General features: G+C 47.5%; 1 protein-coding gene across 1 annotated transcript in view; it reads right to left on the bottom strand.

The window, feature by feature from the left end:
* LOC109913326 (cyclic nucleotide-binding domain-containing protein 2) overlaps nucleotides 1-19,388 on the bottom strand; it is a 60,745-nt gene that overhangs the window by 32,936 nt on the left and 8,421 nt on the right. The window contains exons 3-7 of the mRNA XM_048598698.1: nucleotides 18,089-18,121; nucleotides 15,356-15,496; nucleotides 10,585-10,641; nucleotides 8,819-8,982; nucleotides 1,171-1,327 (exon numbers count right to left, since the gene is read on the bottom strand). Of these exons, the coding sequence (XP_048454655.1) occupies nucleotides 1,171-1,327; nucleotides 8,819-8,982; nucleotides 10,585-10,641; nucleotides 15,356-15,496; nucleotides 18,089-18,121 (552 nt within the window). The remainder of the gene's footprint in view (nucleotides 1-1,170; nucleotides 1,328-8,818; nucleotides 8,983-10,584; nucleotides 10,642-15,355; nucleotides 15,497-18,088; nucleotides 18,122-19,388) is intronic.

The raw sequence follows: 19,388 nt of genomic DNA, 5'->3' as shown, positions 1-19,388 counted from the left end.
ATCACATATACAGTGAATTCCCCATCACTGACACACTCAGGATCACACATTCAGGGAGTTTCCTCTTGGCTGTGTTCAAGATCAACGCTCAGGGTATTCCCCATCACAGCCCCCCACAGGCAGAGCACGGTAAGTGGAAGATGGAAAATAGTTGTGCACTGGACCTAGTCTCACTGCTCATTGGAGCCCATGGCTGCTTCACTTCTCAGAACACGTTTGGGTTCCTCATTTCTCGTGCTACCGTGGATTGATCTCTCCCCCTGTCCTGCACTGGATGGTCAGTGTGGATCACATGTACAAATTCTCGACAGATGCTTGAACGCAACAGTTTTCTGCTCAAGAATTAGTGCTACAAACAAGTGAGCTGCATGCCTCTAGCATGAATAGACAAGGTGCAGGCATTACTTTGACGTATGTGAGAGTGGGTTGACAATTTTATTATTTGGAACAATGGGCTTTTGCTTATATAACACGGCCCCAGGACGTCCAAAACTGCTGTACAAACTCTGAAATGCAGTCACCAATATACGATAGAGAATTATCAGGCAGCAAGCTCCCAATGTGACATTAGCAGAATGATATGAGTTTGTCATTTTGGTTCAGAGGCAAATATAAACCAGGGCTCCTGGAATGTTGTACCCGAGAGTGTGTTTAGAAGGTAGTTTATCATCTCATCTGAAAGATCCCACTCCTTTGGTACTGCACTGAAAGTATCAGCTCAGACTTTCTACTGAAAGCTCTGGATTTGGGGTTTCTGAAGCTGAATCGAGTGATCCGTGACTGACAGTAATCAGTTTAAGGACGAGGATTGTAATTTGCTTTTTGAAAGAAAGGTGATGGACTGAAAATTGCTGAAATACACCAAAAGCTTGAAAGTGGAGCTTTGTGTCCCTTACTTTTAGCAAAGCCCTTGTCTCATTCTCGAACTCAAGACTGAGGCCACTCAGCCCACTTGAGCCGTGCCAGTTCTCTGTACAGCAACGCAGTCAGTCCCATTTAGCCCGCTCCAGGTCCACAGTTCGGCAAGTTCACCTTCCTCAAGTGCCCATCCAATTTCCTTTGGAAGTATGAGTTGGAGGGTTGAGGTGGGTTGGGGGAAGGGACTGTGGAGGTGTATCTAAACTCCTCCCTCGGTATGTGGGTACGTGCACACACACTGGGCAGACTCACTCCAAACCTGGCGCCCTTTCGCAAGTCCGCTTGATGCTCTTCCTCGAACGCACTGCTTCCATCTTCATCAGTGGTGAAGCTGACCCCCCCCGAGTATATGAAGTAGAAGCTGTGTGCGTTCTGCCCTTTCTTCATGATCACCCTCCTCCTCCTGAATCTAGGGTAGAAGCAACAAACATGAGCAACCATTTTTGCCATCAGCTGTATTCTTTGCCCTCCAGCATGCCCCTCCACACCACCCTCCCCCACATTATCCATCCTCCATGTGCTGCCTCACACTACAAAGCACTTCATTTCACAAGTTGTCCCTCAGTACCTCACCTGATCAGTCAACTTTCACCTTTGACCCCGAGTGTTGCAAGACCCTCGACCTACGATCGACTTCAATCCTATGTTCATTGATACACCTTGGTTTCCCAGGAAACATCGGTGGATAGTCACTGGTGGGAATTGATACTGGCACTGGACGGGTAACCTAGGGAACCAGGTTAGTTCTGTGGTGGTACAGGTTCAAGACTCACTAAGGCAGTTGTTGGAACTTAAATGTAATTAATAAAATCCAGTGGTGACCATGATAACTATTATTGGTTGCTATAGAATCTTTTGATTTCCCTAATGTCCTTTAGGGAAGAGAATCTGACATCCTTGCCTGGTCAGGCCTACACGTGACTCAAGAACGAAGGCAACATGGCTGACTGTTAACTGCCCTCTGACATGGCCAAGCAGGCTGCTCAGTTCAAGGGCAATTAGGGGTGGACTACAAATGTTTGCCTTGCCAGCACCCCTTCATGGAAGATGCTTATTAAATAAGGAAGCTAGCCCTAGACAGTACTGGACACTGGTAATGTTTTATTTACTTGCACATGGGATGCTAGGCCAGCGTTTATTGCAACATTTATTTTTTGGGTTAAATTGAATTCAAGTGTCACCATCTGCCATGGTGCGACTCAATCCCATTGGTCTGGCGGTTCTGAATTAGTATTCCAGTGACATTATCACCACCAGCACCAGGTCTGTGTACCTGGGTGTGGTGTATCAGGTAATTGTGTCGGGAGTGTGTATCTGGGTGTATTTACCAAAGACTGGTTAGCAACCAGTACGTACCAGGATTATTTAGAAGTCAGTGTTTTATCAGGCAGTGTGTATCAGGGCTACGCACCAGAACCCCGCATACTGGCTAGTTTATACAGGAGAGTTCCAGGCTATGTGTATCAGAGTCTGTACAGGAAAGTATATCTCAGAGAATGTATATAGAGAAGGGTACCATGTGTCCCACAGAATGTATGCAGGGCATGTATGTTCGGAGGAGCATGTACTGGACAGTGTGTACCTAGGAGTAAAGACAATCAGTTCTTAAGCAATGTGACGGAACATATAACTTAGGACACCACCAGCTTCTCGAGGGCAATCAGGGACCAACAACAAATGTTGGGATTGGCTACAAATGTTGGCCTTGTCAGTGACGTCCACATTTGCAGCGGAGGGTCTAACAGAAATAAGTTTTGTCACATCAAGCTCTTGATACCACTCAGTCATCAGCGTCAGTCCTTATCCATCTCACCCCCTTCTTCACAGCTAACCAAGTTCCCAGCTCCTGTCTTTGGAGGAGTTTGACAACATGAATGTAATTCCTCTAACTGGGACTCTATTTCATTGATCAATTGCTCGGCCTGGGAAAGGGGATAACGAAAGAGAATATTTTCTGTTTTACTCAAAATTGGTGCGGGATTGCACTGTTTGGGACTTGCTGATCACTGCAGTATTTGCTGCCTTTAACTTAGGGGATGGCCGGGGTTAACCAACCCTCCAGGAATGTTCCAGAATCTCCAGTAAATAAACATTGATAGAACATAGAACAGTACAGCACAGGAACAGGCCCTTTGGCCCATCATGTCTATGCTGACCATGATGCCATTCTAACCTAATCCCATGTGCCTGCACATATCTATTCCCTGCATCTGTCTAAGTACCTTTTCAACGTTGCTATTGTATCTGCTTGTACCACCTCCCCGGGCAGCGGGTTCCAGGCACCCACCACTATCTGTGTTAAAAAAAATGTTCCTAACACATCTCCATTAAACTTGCCCCCTCTCACCTAAACCTATGCCCCCTAGTATTTGATATTTTCACCCTGGGAAAAGATTCCGACTATCCACCCTATCCATGCCTCTCATAGTTATATATAGTTCAATCAGGTTTATCCCCTTGGCCCCTGATGCTCCAGTGAAAACAATCCAAGTTTGTCCAGCCTCTATTTCTAGCTAATACACTCCAATACAGGCAGACAGCCTGAAAAAACCTCTTCTGCATGCTTTCCAAAGCCTCCACATCCTTTCTGTCGTGTGGTGACCTGAACTGTACACAATACTCCAACCGTGGCCTATCTGAAGATTTATATAGCTGCAACATGACTTGCTAATTTTTATACTCACTGCCCCTGACCAACGAAGGAAGCATGCTGTACCTCTTCTTTACCACTTTATCCACTTGTGTTGCCATTTTCGGGGAGCTACGGACTTACATCCCAAGATCCTGCTGTATATCGATAAGGCTCCAGCATTTACTTTACCCTTGTATTTGATCTCCCAAAATACCTCAACTTCATGTTTGTACGGATTAAACTCCATCTGCTAATTCTCCTCCCAACTTTCTAAACTGATCTATATCCTGCTGGGTCCTATGACTATCCTTTCATTATCCACAACTCCACCAATTTTCATGTCATCTGCAAACTTACTAATCTGACCCCCTACATTTTCATCCAAATCATTTATATATATTACAAACAACAGAGGTCCCAGCATTTATCCTTGCAGAACACCACTGATCACAGACTTCCAGTCAGTAAAACACCCCTTCACAACTACCCTCTGTCTTCCATGACCAAGCCAATTTTGTATCCAACTTGCCAACTCACCATGGATCCCATGTGACTTAATCTTCTGGAACAGCCTAACGTGAGGGACCTTGTCAAATGCTTTAGTAAAGTCCACGTAGACAACATCCAACAACATGCTGTGCCCTCATCAATCATCTTCATTATTTCCTTGAAAAACTCAATCAAATTTGAGCGACAAGACCGCCCCTGCATAAAGCTGGCTACCCCTAATAAGTCCATTCTTCTCCAAATGCAAGTAAATCCTGTCCCTAAGAATCTTCTCCAACAATTTCCCTCCCACCAATGTAAGGCTCACTGGCCTATACTTTCCTGGATTATCCCTGTTGCCCTTCCTAAACAAAGGAACGACACTGGCTATTCTTCTGAGACCTCACCTGTGGCTAAAAAGGACACAAAGATCTCTGTCAAGGTCCTGGCAATCTCCTCCCTTGTCTCCCTCAGTATCCTGGGATGGATCCCGTTGGCCCAGGGTACTGCTCAACTTTAAAGCTTTTCAAGGCACCCAACATCTTCTCCTTCTTCTTATTGACATGCCCCAGAATATCAACATTTCCCTCCCTAATCCCACAATCATCCATGTGGTTCACCTTGGTGAATACCAATGGGAGGACTTTCTCTGGCTCTGCCCATAAATTCCCTCCTTTGTACTTGAGTGGGCCTACCCTTTTCCCTCGCTACACTCTTGCTCCTAATAAACATATAAAACACCTTGGGGTTCTCCTTAATCCTCCTTGCCAAGGACTTGACCCCTTTGTGACCCCTTCTAGCCCTCTTAATTTCCTGTTTTAAGTTCTTTTCAGCTTCCTTTATACATCCTCAAGGGCCTTGTTTGATTACAGTTTCCTAAACATTACATATGCTTCTTTTTCCTTTTTAACTAAACTTTCAATATCTCTTGTCATCCAAGGACCCCGAATTTTGCCATCCTTATCTTTCATCCTCCTTTACTGTGAGGCACAAAGGAAGCGGGGACCTTGCTGACCGTGATCCAGTGGGATCTTGTCGATTCTAATCCTCTGGGTTCTTGCTGACCCTGCTCTCCTGGCATAACAAGATCATAAGATATAGAAGCGGAGTTAGGCTATTCGGCCCATTGAGTCTGCTCCGCCATTCGATCATGGCTGATATGTTTCTCAACTCCATTCTCCTGCCTTTACCTCATACCCCTTGATCTCCTTACTAATCAACAACCTATCTGTCTTAAATACACTCAATGACTTGGTCTCCACAGCCCTCTGTGACAATGAGTTCCACAGATTCATCACCCTCTGTCTGAAGAAATTCCTCCTCATCTCACTCTAAAGAGTCGTCCCTTCACTCTGAGGCTGTGCCCTCAGGTCCTAGTCTCTCCTCCTAGTGGAAACGTCTTCTCCACGTCCACTCTATCCAGGCCTCTCAGTATTCTGCAAGTTTCAGTGAGACCCTCCTCATCCTTCCAAACTCCATTAAGTCCAGACCCAGAGTTCTCTACTGCTCTTCATAGGACAAGTCCTTCAATCTCAGGATCATTCTTGTAAACCTCCTCTGAACTTCCTCTAACACCAGCGCACTCCCCCTTAGATCAGCCTAAAATTGCTCACAATATTCCAAATGCAGCCTTGTACAGCCTCAGCAGTGTATCTCTACTCTTGTATTCTAGCCCTCTCGAAATGAATGCTAACACTGCATTTGCCTTCCTAACTGCTAAATGAAAATGTACGTTAACCCGAGGAGACTCCTGAATTAGGACTCCCAAGTCCCTTTGTGCTTCAGATTTCCGAAGCCTCTCCGCCTTTATAGCAAGCTCCCATAAGTAGAAATGAGATAATGATCAGATTGTCTGTTTTGGGATGTTGTTTGAGGGATAAATATTAACCAGGGAAAACTGTCCTGCATTTCTTCAAGATACTGCCATCTTTCACAGTGACCTGAACAGAGAGCTGGGCCCTGTGTTAAATGTCTCATCCACAAAGCAGTGTCTCAGACAGTGCAGCATTCCCTCAGTACTGCATAGTACCGAGTGGGCAGTAGTACAGAGCTGAACTATGAACCCACAATCAACAAAGACAGAGGTGTCAATGTTAGGACTGCAGCTCCTTTTAGGATCAACCGAAAGATAGTTTCCTCGCCAACGTGTTCAGTAACATTGTTACACAGCTCTGCAACAGGTGCGACTAGAACCTGGGCCTCCTGGCTTAGAGGTAGGAACACTACCATCAATGCCAGAGGTGCCCTCGATGGTTAGTGAGAACAGGTCCAGAGTTGATGGAGTGCAGAAGATGCTCTTTGGACTTTGGCTTTAAGAGCTGAGATTTTCACAGCTACGGGGTGTCCTTGGAGAGGGAACAAATGGTGCCACCAATACTCTCAATGCCTAGAGAGAGAGGGAGGGGGGCATCGCAGGGGATTCAGTGCTTTACCTTCCCTTTCAACTCCAATTTGATTTCGCCCGTTCCCCCTCTCCCTCACCTTTGACACTTTGCACTGCCCTTAAAGGACTTTGCACCTAAATTTTTCAACTGGGTAAATGTACCGGCGGTGGGTGATAGAAGGAGAGTGACCGCGGGCGATTCGGTGCTGTCGGAAAAGAGACATTGGGTTGTGTGAAAGGGCACTTCTGGATATAAAGAAAAGGGCTGGGATCTCCATCTGGAGAATGTGGTGGCGGTGGTGCAGACTTAATGGGTTCAAAATACCACCATGGCAGATATATGTTGAAGTACACAGGCCAGGCACACACCCTGTAGTACCCATTTTCCAGTATGTACAAGCACAGAGTATGCACTCCTCATGCATCCGCATCTGGTACAAACACACTCCTCAGTATAGACTGTCGAAGCTGAATTTGGATGACCGCCCCCCCGTCCATAGGTCTATTTCCTTTTCTTCTTCCCTCTCCCACACCTCTGGTGTACTTGCCCTGCCCCCCGACACATTAATTGGTCATTAATTGGAAACACGGGGTGATTCAGTTGTGGAGGATAAAGGAAAAGGAGACACGGTGGTTTAGTGATGGGGAGAAACAAAAAAGTTTGAGGAAACACTTCCGGATATAAGGAAGAGGGGAAAAGAAAAGAGCCGGGTTACTTTTGGAGGGAGGTGGGCACCATGGTTGTTGGCGGGGGGAGGGAAGTTGATGGGCGATGGCAAAGTCATAGAGTCATAAAGCACGGAAACAGACCCTTCGGTCCAACTCGTCCATGTTGACCCGATATCCTAATAAATTAATCTAGTCCCATTCGCCAGCATCTGGCCCGTATCCCTCTAAACCCTTCCCATTCATGTACCCATCCAGATGCCTTTTAAATGTTGTAATTGCACCAGCCTCCACCACTTCCTCCGGCAGCTCCTTCCAAACACGCACCACCCTTCTGCGCGAAAATGTTGCCCCTCAGGTCCCTTTGAAATCTTTCCCCTCTCACCTTAAGCCCATACCCTCTAGTTTTGGACTCCCCTATTGTCTTATTTCCCTCCACAACTTTGTTTTAATTGAGTCCCCTCCCTTACCTTTCCTCACTTCTGTTTTTGTGGCAGGCAGTGCTTGTAAAATTTCAGTTTAATTAGAAACACAGATGATTTTGGAATACTGCGCGCAATTCTGATCGCCTTTCTAGAGGATGGATTGTTAAACTTGAGAGGGTGCAGGAAAGATTTACAAGGATGTTGCCGAGATTAGAGGGTTTGAGATATGGGGAGAGGCTGAATAGACTGGGGCTTTATTCCCTGGAGCATCAGAGGCTGAGGAATGGCCTTATAGTGGTTGAAAAAATCATGAGGGACATGGATAGGATGACTAGCCAAAGTCTTTTTCCCCAGAGGAGGGGAGTCCAAAACTAGAGGGACATAGGCTTAAGGTGAGAGGGGAAAGATGTGAAAAGGACATGAGGGGCAACATTTTCCACACAGTGGGTAGTGTGTGTATGGAACGAACTGCCAGAGGGGGTGGTGGAGGCAGATATGATTATTATATTTAAAAGGCATCTGGATCAGTACATAAATATGAAGGGTTTAGGGGCATGGATCAAATGCTGGCCAATGGGACAAGGTCAGATTGGGATATCTGGTCAGCACAGATGAGTTGGACCGAAGGGTCTGTTTCTGTGCTGTATGACTCTATGACTCTATAACTCCATTTTGATTTAGCTCCCTCCCTTATTTCCTTTACTTTCTAAGTGTGACACTGCCCCCGGTGGGCGTTGTGAGTAACCTTGTTTAATTAGTTATTATTCAGCTAATTTGGTGGGTTCTGCTTTAAGAAAGAGCCATACCTTGAGGGATCTTGTGGCGCAAGTGGTAGTATCCGTACCTTTGGACCAGGAAACCCAGGGTCAAGTCCCACCTGCCTCAGCGGTGGGCGTCATGGCATTGCTGGACATGTCGATGTTAAAAAGAGGAAACTGGGCTCATCCCTGATGAGGAATTGGCTTCTGGGCAGGGAAAGATGGACACTGATGTTGGTGCTAAACCATAGGTTTACAACAAAACCCACGCAAGGGTCTGAAATTTAATGCATGGATATATTAAACCAAAGGTGAGGTGACTATTAACTGGGTCTCAGTGGCAGTACACTGCACTTACTAAAACTTCACTCAAATGCTGACTGATTCTGCTGGGTCCCCAACTGGAGAATCACAGAAGGGATACAGCACAGAAAGGGAAGCCACTTGGCCCATTGGTTGGTGCTGGCTCTCTGCAAGAGTGACTCACTTAGACCTTCGCCCTTTGCCTGCGAATGTTTTTTTTTCTCTCTCTCTGTTTTCAGGACGTTACCGTTCGTATCGCATTATTTTTGCCAGCATGAGCTGGTAGGACTTGCTGTAGTGTCTGATGCTCAACAGAGACCGGAGAGAAGACAAGACCAGCTCCAAATCTTCCATCGACCGCTTCTCAGGTACCTTCATGGCGACCTGAATCGCTCTGATAGGAAATCTATTCTGCGGATGCAAAACGAGTATCAGTCACAAACAAACCTCAGACACTTCCGCTTTCACGTAGGCTCAGGAAGAGATTGACAGGGGCTCCAAATGCGGTGATCCGCTCCAGAGATGAGGAAGCCGCGACAGTAAAAGACCTGGAACTTTGTACTGTGCAAGCGCCATGATGCTATCTTCAGCACCCAGTCCCAGAAGGTATGCCACTACCACCTTCTAAAAGGTAGGGCAATGGTAGAAGTCCCACCCTCCCCTCCCCCTCACAGACGTGGCCTTCAAGATGGCTGCTTTGGCCAACAGTCTACGGTCCACTACCTCCTGGGACGTGCCTTTGCAAAGCAGTTCTGGAGAGAGACGCAGTGGTCTTTTTCTTACAAAGACTGACTGTCGCACACTTCCACCTTCTATGGTCTAGGACAACATGTCGAGGGATCACAGCCACCAATACGCCAAGGGGCTTTAACTGTGTAAAACCCCCCGCTCCCAAGCTATACGATCGACGTGGATTGAATCTTGTAATTGTTGGCTGTAATTTTAATTGTCGTGACTAACACATAGCATTAAAAAACTCATCTGATTTGCACCTTAACGTAACGTCAACTTGGAATGGTCTTTAATGGTATCCAGGGAACAGGGTGGGTAAAAGGCATTAAAGTGTTCGATCGTACGGAACACCAAGAGAGACTCAATGGGCTGAATGGCCTACTGCTGTTCCTATCTTTTTTTATGATATATCCATTGATAAATGTTACGAATAAAATATATCTCGGGGAAAGCATCTGCTGTCCTTTCCACTGATGCTCGCACTCCTGAACTACATTTTATTCTGCCCCTGCCCCACCCTCCACCCCCAACAACAGAGAGGTAAGCCAAGCTGTGGAATTGCGTTTCCTCCAATGCCTCAGACGTTGTGTGTGAGCACAGAGTCAGCATTTGGGGGATACGAGAGTTGTTGAGCCTGTGGGGTGTTGTGGCTCGGCGGGGTGGGGCTGGTGGGGGTTGGGGGGAGGGCAATTGGGGAATTCTCCACTGTGTGTTGCGGAGGTGAGGGGGGCAATTGAATGCGGGTGAAGTTGATGGAAACACAGGGATTCTCTAAACAGGAAGCGAGTGGCTACCTGGACACAGGCTTTTCATTGTACACCTTGTAGTTGGGCCTCAGACAGCAGTCCACTAGGCCGCGTCGGGAAAAAAAAACACATTGGATGGAGCCTTGTTGGTGTGAAAAATCAGCTTGAACTTCCCCACCCCAAAGCCCCCCAGCAACCATTGCTGTTTCAGAGCTCAGAGCCTCACTCACCAGGGGGTTCCGCCCCACGAAGCCCAGCTGTACAGAGCTGGAAGCCTGGGCTGGAAACCAGAGAGCAGACATTTTGTTTGTGCAGAGCTATATTAAAGCAGTGTAAATAAAGTTCCGACACGCACAGAAACTGGTATCGTCCCTGCACAGATCCGAGATAATGAAGTGTGTGAAGCCGAGGGGTTCGTCCCCTAGTAACTGAAACGTCAACAGTAACAAGCTTCCCCACCAGTGCCTGAATTTGTCTTTCTCTTAATGTTCACTCTGTGCATTAATCGAGCTGGGAATCTATGGGGTGGGCTTACGTGTTGTGTCTTGAAGTACTGGACATCAAAAGCTGCTTTGCTGCTTTCTCTCTGTTCCTGTTTGAATGAAAAGAGAGAGATGTTAATCTTTGTGATGTCCTGTGGGGGTTGGGGGGTGGGGTGGGGGGCAGGAAGAAAGGAGGGACAATCTGCGGTAAAAACTGACAGTTAAAACAAAAAAAACGTTCTTAAATATTGCTGAGGACAGAGAGAGATATTGCCGTTGCTTTTCATTTTGGACCCTTGCAAGAATAACAAATTCCAAATGGTCACAACAATTTAGTCTATGGGAGGAAAGGGTGCTGATTGGTCGGCAAGTCCACTCTGATTGGCTGAAATGTTGCCATGGGAAAAGCAACAAGGAAATCTAGGCTCCCCAAAGTGCACAGTCAATTCAAAATTGAAAGAGATATATTTGTGACCTGGGAACTCATACACAATCCCTTATTCAATACAATTCCAGAGCATTTTAGCCCCACTGCCCTATCAAGTGCTCACTCTTGGCTCACAAATATTGTCTGCTGTTGTTCTGAATGAGGCGCTTGTCCTAGAGTCACAGCTTAACTAGAACAGCTAAGGTTAAAGATTATCATTCTGCAATTAATCTTGTTGTCCTGTAGAACTGCCTCCTATTTACATCATGAACTTTATTCTTTATTCATTCACAGGATGAGGGAGTTGCTGGCCAGGCAGCATTTATTGCCAATCCCTAATTGCACAGAGGGCAGTTCAGAGTCAACCACATTGCTGTGGGTCTGGAGTCACATGTAGGCCGGACCGGGTAAGGGTGGCAGTTTCCTTCCGTGAAGGACATGAGTGAACCCAGATGGGATTTTCCCAACAATCGACAATGGATTCGTGGTCATCATTAGATTCTTAATTCCAGATATTTTATTGAATTCAAATTCCACCGTCTGCCGTGGCGGGATTCAAACCTGGATCCCCGGGACACTATCTGGGTCTCTGGATTAATAGTCCAGCGATAATACCACTAGGCCACCTCATACCACAATAGAGTGGTAGAGCACAGAAGGAGGTTGTTCAGCCCATTGTGCCTATGACAGCTCTTTGGTAGAGCTACCCATTAGCCCCACAACTCCTAGACCTATGTTAGCTTAAGGTGGGCCCGCGTGAATGGATTTTACACCCCTCCACAAATTTTATTTATTGTCATTGGTTTTGTCTTAACTTGTGACTAATTTTGATGGCCAACACTGTTCTAGAACCTTCTACAACTGGGATCGCATTGTGTTGCTATGGCTGCACTGCTGGGGGAAGGCAATGAGAAGCTGGTGGGACCCCCTGCTCATCGAGAGGAGAGCAAACTACAGCTAAAAGCCTTGCGGAAGGGTGAAAGGTTAACCAAGACTTGGAGCGCTGTGCACAATTCTGACTCCCTGCACGATAAATAGCCTACAGAGGCACAGGGCTAGTATGAAACTAAATGACGAGGGAGCTACCACAACAGGAAAAATGATACCGGATGAGGCTCTCTGTTTGAGAAAAGGGAGAGTGGCGTGACCCAATGGAGCTCGTTATAAAATTATGAGGAGATTCAATAGGGTAGATATAGAAGAGGCGTTCCCAGTTGTGGGAAGGTTAGGGAAACGTTCTAAATGTAGGAGGGGCTGTAAGTATTCATCGCTAATTAATTCAGTCAGGAATTCAGGAGAGGTTTATTTAAACAGCCAGACTTGCTGCAACATGGAGTAGGTGAAGCTGTAAGCAATGGTACCTTTAATAAGGCACACTTTTCAAGGACAAGTATTGAATCATTACAGGCTGGAAAGGTGCAGTCAAATGGCCACCCCAGCAGAGTGATGGGTCCCCTCCTGACACTGGGAACACACACATACACACACACACACACACACACACACACACACACTCGCATACACACACACAGTCAGACAGACAGACACACACACACATTCACACACACACACACACTCTCTCTCACACACACACACTCACACACTCTCACACACATACACACACACACACTCTCACATACACACACACACACTCGCAAACATACACACACACACACCCACACATATACACACACACACGCACACTCGCATACACACATGCGCGCGCGCACACGCACACACACATTCACACACACGCACGCACACACACAGACACGCACACACACACAGACACACGCACACACACAGACACACGCACACACACAGACACACAGACACATACGCGCACACACTCTCGCACAGACACACATATGCGCGTGTGCACTCATGCACACAAACACAGACACAGACACACACACACAGAGTTCCTGGAAATATCTGGATTCTGGTTTGCATCTTGCATCCTGACATGGCTAAGCTGACCAGGGAGTGCAGTATGCTGTCTTGTCTGTGTTTGGTCATGTCGAGCAAATGACCCACAGCAGGAGCTAAACTGAAATGGGGCTAAAGATGGACAGGGGACAGATGATCAGCCTCACATCTTGAAAACTGACAAATCTGCAGATGCTGTAAAAACAGAAGTTGCTGGAAAAGCTCAGCAGGTCTGGCAGCGTCTGTGAAGAAAATATCAGAGTTAACGTTTCAGGTCCGGTCACCCTTCCTCAGAACTTCACCTGTCACCAGACCCGAAACGTTAACTGTGATATTTTCTTCACAGAAGCTGCCAGACCTGTTCAGCTTTTCCAGCAACTTCTGTTTTTGTTCCTCACATCTTGAAAACCTGCCTTGTATTCATTGCTTCGCAAGGTTCAAACAGTGACTAAAACAGGGTAAACTACCAGCATCTAGAAATGAAGCCCATTAACCAGTGTGGATCATGGTAGTTGGGTGGTGTCTGGGGAGTGGGAGTAGTCAGGTCATGTTGGGCAAGTGGTGGTGGGAGTGAAAGTTGGGTTTGGTTGGGTCAAGTCAAGAAGGACAGTTGGGGCATCAGTTCAGTTACGCTAACAAGGTGTGGAGCTGGATGAACACAGCAGGCCAGGCAGCATCAGAGGAGCAGGAAAACTGATGTTTCGGGTCTGGAATCTTCTTCAGAAAGGTCTGATTTCTGTATGTGTGTGAGTGTATGTGTATGTGAGGATATCTGTGTGTGTGTGTGTGAGGATATCTGTGTGTGTGTGTGTATGTGTGTGTGAGGATATCTGTGTGTGTGTGTGTGTGTGTGTGTCTGTGTGTGTGAGGATATCTGTGTGTGTGTGTCTGTGCGTGAGGATATCTCTATGTGTGCATGTAAGAATATCTGCGTGTCTGTATACGTGTGTGAGAGTTTCTGTGGGTGTGTGTGTGAGGATATTTGTGTGTGTGTGTGTGTGTGTGCGTGTCTGTGTGTGTGAGGATATGCGTGTGTGTGAGGATATGTATATGTGTGTGTGTGTTTGTGTGTGTGAGGATATGTATGTGTGAGGAAATGTGTGTGTGAGGATATGTGTGTGTGTGAAGATATGTGTGTGTGTGTGTGTTTGTGTGTGTGAGGATATGTGTGTGTGTGAGGATATGTGTGTGTGAGGATATGTGTGTGTGTGAGGATATATGTGTGTGAGGATATGTGTGTGTGTGAGGATATGTGTGTGTGTGAGGATATGTGTGTGTGTGAGGATATGTGTGTGTGAGGATATGTGTGTGTGTGAGAATATGTGTGTGTGTATCTGTGTGTGTGTGTGAGGATACCTGTGTGTGTGTGTGAGGATGTCTATGTGTGTGTGCGCATGTCTGTGTGTGTGAGGATACGCGTATGTGTGAAGATATGTGTGTGCGTGTTTGTGTGTGTGAGGATATGTGTGTATGAGGATATGTGTGTATGTGAGGATATGTGTGTGTGAGAGGATATGTGTGTGTGAGGATATGTGTGTGTATGAGAATATGTGTGTGTGTATCTGTGTGTGTGTGTGTGTGTGTGAGGACATCTGTGTGTGTGTCTGTGTGTGTGTGTGTGTGTGTGAGGATATCTGTGTGTTTGTGTGTCTGTGTGTGTGAGGATATCTCTATGTGTGCATGTAAGAATATCTGTGTGTCTATATATGTGTGTGAGGGTTTTTGTGGGTGTGTGTATGAGGATATCTGTGTGTGTGTGCACATGTCTGTGTGTGTGAGGATATGCGTGTCTGTGAGGATATGTGTGTGTGTGCGTGTTTGTGTGTGTGAGGATATGTGTGTGTATGAGGATATGTGTGTGTGAGGATATGTGTGTGTGAGAGGATATGTGTGTGTGTGAGGATATCTGTGGGTTTGTGACATGCATTCCAAATTTGCATCCAGATTTCAACAATACAGATACTAGAAGATTTGAGCCAATTGGAAGGACTATCAGGTTAAGACAAGACCATCTCACTAGTTAATGTCATGGTCCCCTAACCCTGTCAATCCCTGTCTTATTCTATTCTAGTCTGTCCCACAGCCTCCACAATGACCTGTAAATAGCTCAATGCAGTTTCCATTTTGCAAGGCTCCTTCACCTCAGCCAGTTTTATTCAACCTGAATCGCCAACAGGGGCTGGTCTTCTCACGTAACGTTCAGAGGTGAAAGGTGAAAGCTGTTCAAGAATCACGAGGGGTCAGGACAAAGTAATAGGGAGAAATATTTCTACTGGTGAAGGGTGGTGACTGAAAGGAGGCAGGTTCAGTTGTGGGAATTGGGTAATTATTTGAAGAAGAAACATTGACTGGGGCTACAGGGGAAAGGGAAGGGCTAAGCTGCAGTTACAGAGGGTGGGCCCAGGTGGGTGGCATCAATGGACTCTTTCTGTGCAGCAGTCTACGTTTCCACAGACGAATGGCCTCACCTCTTCCGTTTGCTGCTTGCTGGCATACTTTGTCAACGTCGCCCAGACCTCCATGAAGGCTTTCGACGCCACGCGTAGATGCATGCAGACCCGGCACATCAAAACCACTTTCTTCGCCAAAACACGGAATGTCTTGCGGACCTGGGAGGACAAGGGGTCTGAACGTAAGGGCGTGCCTCGCAAGCAGCCGCCCGCTGCCACCGGTCCACGCAGCGCGGCGACCGGAATTCATCTTTACCCTTCACCCTTGTCGCTGATCCACGGGCTAGACACTTTGTCAGCCGCATCCATTACACACACTAGTGCGGCAACAGAGCAGAAAGGACCTGTATTTATACACAGCACCTTCACGTCTGTCCCCGAACTCCTTCACGGCCGATGAGGTCCCCCCGAATGGCAGTCACTGCTGTCGTGGAGGAAAAGTGCCAGGCAATTTGTGCTCAGCAAGCTCTCCCTAACAACACCGAGTTAACGACCAGGTATCCTCTCATCATGAGGGATAAATATCGGCCAGGACGCTGGGTGGGAGGGGACTTTTAAAATGAAGTCAATTCTTCATCTATACTCTCTTCCCCGGCTCCTGCAGTCTTCTTCCATCTGATCCCACGGGATTTCTGTCGCGGCCCACCTGAGAGAGAAGGCTGGGCCTTACTTTCTAAATCTGGTCAGAAGACGGCACTTCCTGCAGTGAAGCATCTTGTCAGTACTCTACGGGGCGGGGGAATATCTTCGCAGCTTGGGCTAACGTACTCAGATCTCCCGTGTGGGACTTCAACCAGCAATCTTCTGACTCAGGCGCAGGATGTGACACAAGGGAGACTGAAGTGAGGAAGGCGGGGTTGGCTTTAATAGGACCGAGAACAAAGAAAATTACAGCACAGGAGCAGGCCCTTCAAGCCTGCACCGACATGCTGCCCATCACAACTAAAACCCCCTACCTTTCCGGGGACCGTATCCCTCTATTCCCATCCTATTCATGTATTTGTCAAGATGCCCTTTAAAAGTCACTATAGTATCTGCATCCACTAGCTCCCCCACCAGCGAGTTCCAGGCACCCGCCACCCTCTTGTGTAAAAAACTTGCCTTGTACATCACCTTTAAACCTTGCCCCTCGCACCTTCAACCCGTGGCCCCTGGTAACTGACTCTTCCACCCTAGGAAAATGCTTCTGACTATCCACTCTGTCCATGCCCTTCATAATCTTGTAGACCTCTATCAGGTCCCCCCTCAACCTCCGTCGTTCCTGTGAGAACAACCCAAGTTTCTCCAACCTCTCCTCATAGCTAATGCCCTCCATACCAGGCAACATCCTGGTAAATCTTTCTCTTCAAAGCCCCCACATCCTTCTGGCAGTGTGGCAACCAGAATTGAACACAACACTCCAAATGCAGCCTAACTAAGGGTTCTATAAAGCTGCAACGTTACCTGCCAATTTTTAAACTCAATGCCCCGACTGATGAAGGCAAGCATGCCATATGCCTTGTTGACTACCTTCTCCACCTGCGTTGCCACTTTCAGTGACCTGTGTACCTGTACACCCAGATCCCTCTGCCTATCCGTACCCTTAAGGATTCTGCCATTTACTGTATATTTTCCATTTGGATTAGACCTTCCAAAATGCATCACCTCACATTTTTCCGGATTAAACTCCGTCTGCCATCTCTCTGCCGAAGTCACCAACTGATCTATATGCTGCTGTATCCTCTGACGGTCCTCGTCGCTAGCCACAATTCCACGAACCTTTGTGTCATCGGCAAACTTACTAATCATACCAGTTACATTTTCCTCCAAATCATTTATATATATTACAAACAGCAAAGGTCCCAACACTGATCCCTGAGGAATGCCACTAGTCACAGGCCTCCATTCAGAAACGCACCCTTCCACACCCTAATGTCCAGTCAGTATGTTTATGTCGTTGAGTCATAGACTTGTACAGCACAGTAACAGACCCCTCAGTCCAACTCTTCTTGCTGACCAGATATCCTAAATTAATCTAGTCCCATTTACCAGCATTTGGCCCATTTCCCTCTAAACCCTTCCTATTCACAGACCCATCCAGATGCCTTTTAAATGTTGCAATTGTATTATCTTCCACCACTTCCTCTGGCAGCTCATTCCACACACGCACCACCCTCTGTGTGAAAAAGTTGCCCCTTAGGTCCCTTTTAAATCTTTCCCCTCTCGCCTTAAAACCTATGCCCTCTAGTTTTGAACTCCCCCACCCCCAGGGAAAAGGACCTTGTCTATTCACCCTATCCATGCCCCTCATGATTTTATAAACCTCTGCAAGATCACCCCTCGGCCTCCGACGCGATCACGTAGCTGACTGGGCTCTGGAGTCACTGACCACTCCTAGTTGCAGCGTGTGTTCCCCCCCTCCCCAGTGATGTGAAACTGCTCGTTTTTTTCTCTCTCTCTCTCTTTGACTGATCTCCGGAAATGTTTGTGAATTCGCGTCGCACGGAAATGGGCCCTTTGGCCCAACTGGTCCGTGCTGACCGGGTTCCGTTATTCTACCAGGCTGAAGGGCTGAAGGGCCTCCCGCCTTGCGGTTGCCTCGTCACCGTCGCCCAGCCGAGAGCCCTGACGGCGGTGCGGTTTGGGATCACACTGTGCGCAGCCCTCACTTGCCCCAGCCATTTTGGGGCTGGCTGAAAGTGGCAAAAACCCTGAACGCATCCCCCAGGCCCGAGAACTGTCAACTTTACATCAATCAAATGCTTCACTTACCGTGACCTCTTCTTCTGGATGGTGATGCGTTTCCTGTGGAAGGGGTAGGGGAAAGGGGGAAAAACGCAGAATTGAAAGAGAGAAACAGCAGCTTGGAGCATATCGACGATCAAATCACTTGAGAGGGCAACGGTCTGGCATTTCATTGCTGAGGAAGCGCCCATGCATCATCACCCCCCCACCTCCAACCCACCGCCACCCCCCGTCCAACCCCTACCACCCTGTTCCAATCGGTAGGGCCTCACATTGGGCAACCCTGAATGGGTCAGTAACTCACTCCCAGGCTTTGGGCCTGTGTCCACAGCATAGGCCTGGCCTCCAGATCAGTGAGTGCTGGCTTCCCAACTCCACCCCCGTCTCCGCCCCCTCCATTAGATAGTGCTGCCATGTGCAGGATGTTAACGGGGGAACATGACCCGGACGGGAGATGGCACTGCAGGGGTTGGGGAGGAGGTGGGAAGGGACATGGCATTGGTGGGGGGGGAAGATGGATGCACTGTACTGCCAGAAGCAGAAGTGTACACAATGTAAGCCTGACTTTAATGTCTAGAGAAGGGGCTAGACACACAATGCCATGGTCAGGACAAAGTTGGCGATGGTTTTGTAAATGGTGCCAGGATTTTGGATTCAATGCATTGTGGTGAGCTTAGGCACTGGGGGAAACGGCAAGAACAGGGAGCAATAGAGTGGGATAGGACCAGTCTCTTATATTCATTCACGGGTTGAGGGTGTCACTGGCCAGGCAGCATTTATTGACCATTCCTAATTGCCCAGAGGGCAGTTAACAGTCGACCACTTTGCTGTGGATCTGGAGTCACATGTAGGCCGGACCAGGTAAGGATGGCAGTTTCCTTCCCTACAGGACATTAGCGAACTTGATTGTTTCTTAACAATGATTGACAGTGGTTATGTAACCACCATTAGCCTAGCTTTTTATTCCAGGTTTTAAAACTGAATTTCAGTTTCAATGTGTCATGGCGAGGTTTGAACCCACACCCTCAGGCCATTAGCCTGTGTCTCTGGATTACTGTGTGGGTGTGATAGGGAGGCGAAGAGGGTTGGGTGGAGAGGTAGAGTGTAACAAGAAGGGGGAGAGTGTGAAAGGGAGGGGGAAAGTGTGGAAGGATGGGGACAGTGTAATAGTGAGTATGTGACAGTGAGTATGTGATAGTTAGTGTGTGATAGTGAGAGTGACACAGAGTGTGACAGTGAGTGTGACAGTGAGTGTGTGACAGTGAGTGTGTGACAGACTATGTGACAGTGAGTGTGTGACAGTGAGTGTGTGATAGTGAGAGTGACA

Source organism: Rhincodon typus, chromosome 7 (assembly GCF_021869965.1).
Source record: "Rhincodon typus isolate 14 chromosome 7, sRhiTyp1.1, whole genome shotgun sequence".
Taxonomy (NCBI): domain Eukaryota; kingdom Metazoa; phylum Chordata; class Chondrichthyes; order Orectolobiformes; family Rhincodontidae; genus Rhincodon; species Rhincodon typus.
The sequence above is the reverse complement of the archived record's forward strand: the minus strand, read 5'-3'. Positions and strand labels throughout refer to the sequence as shown.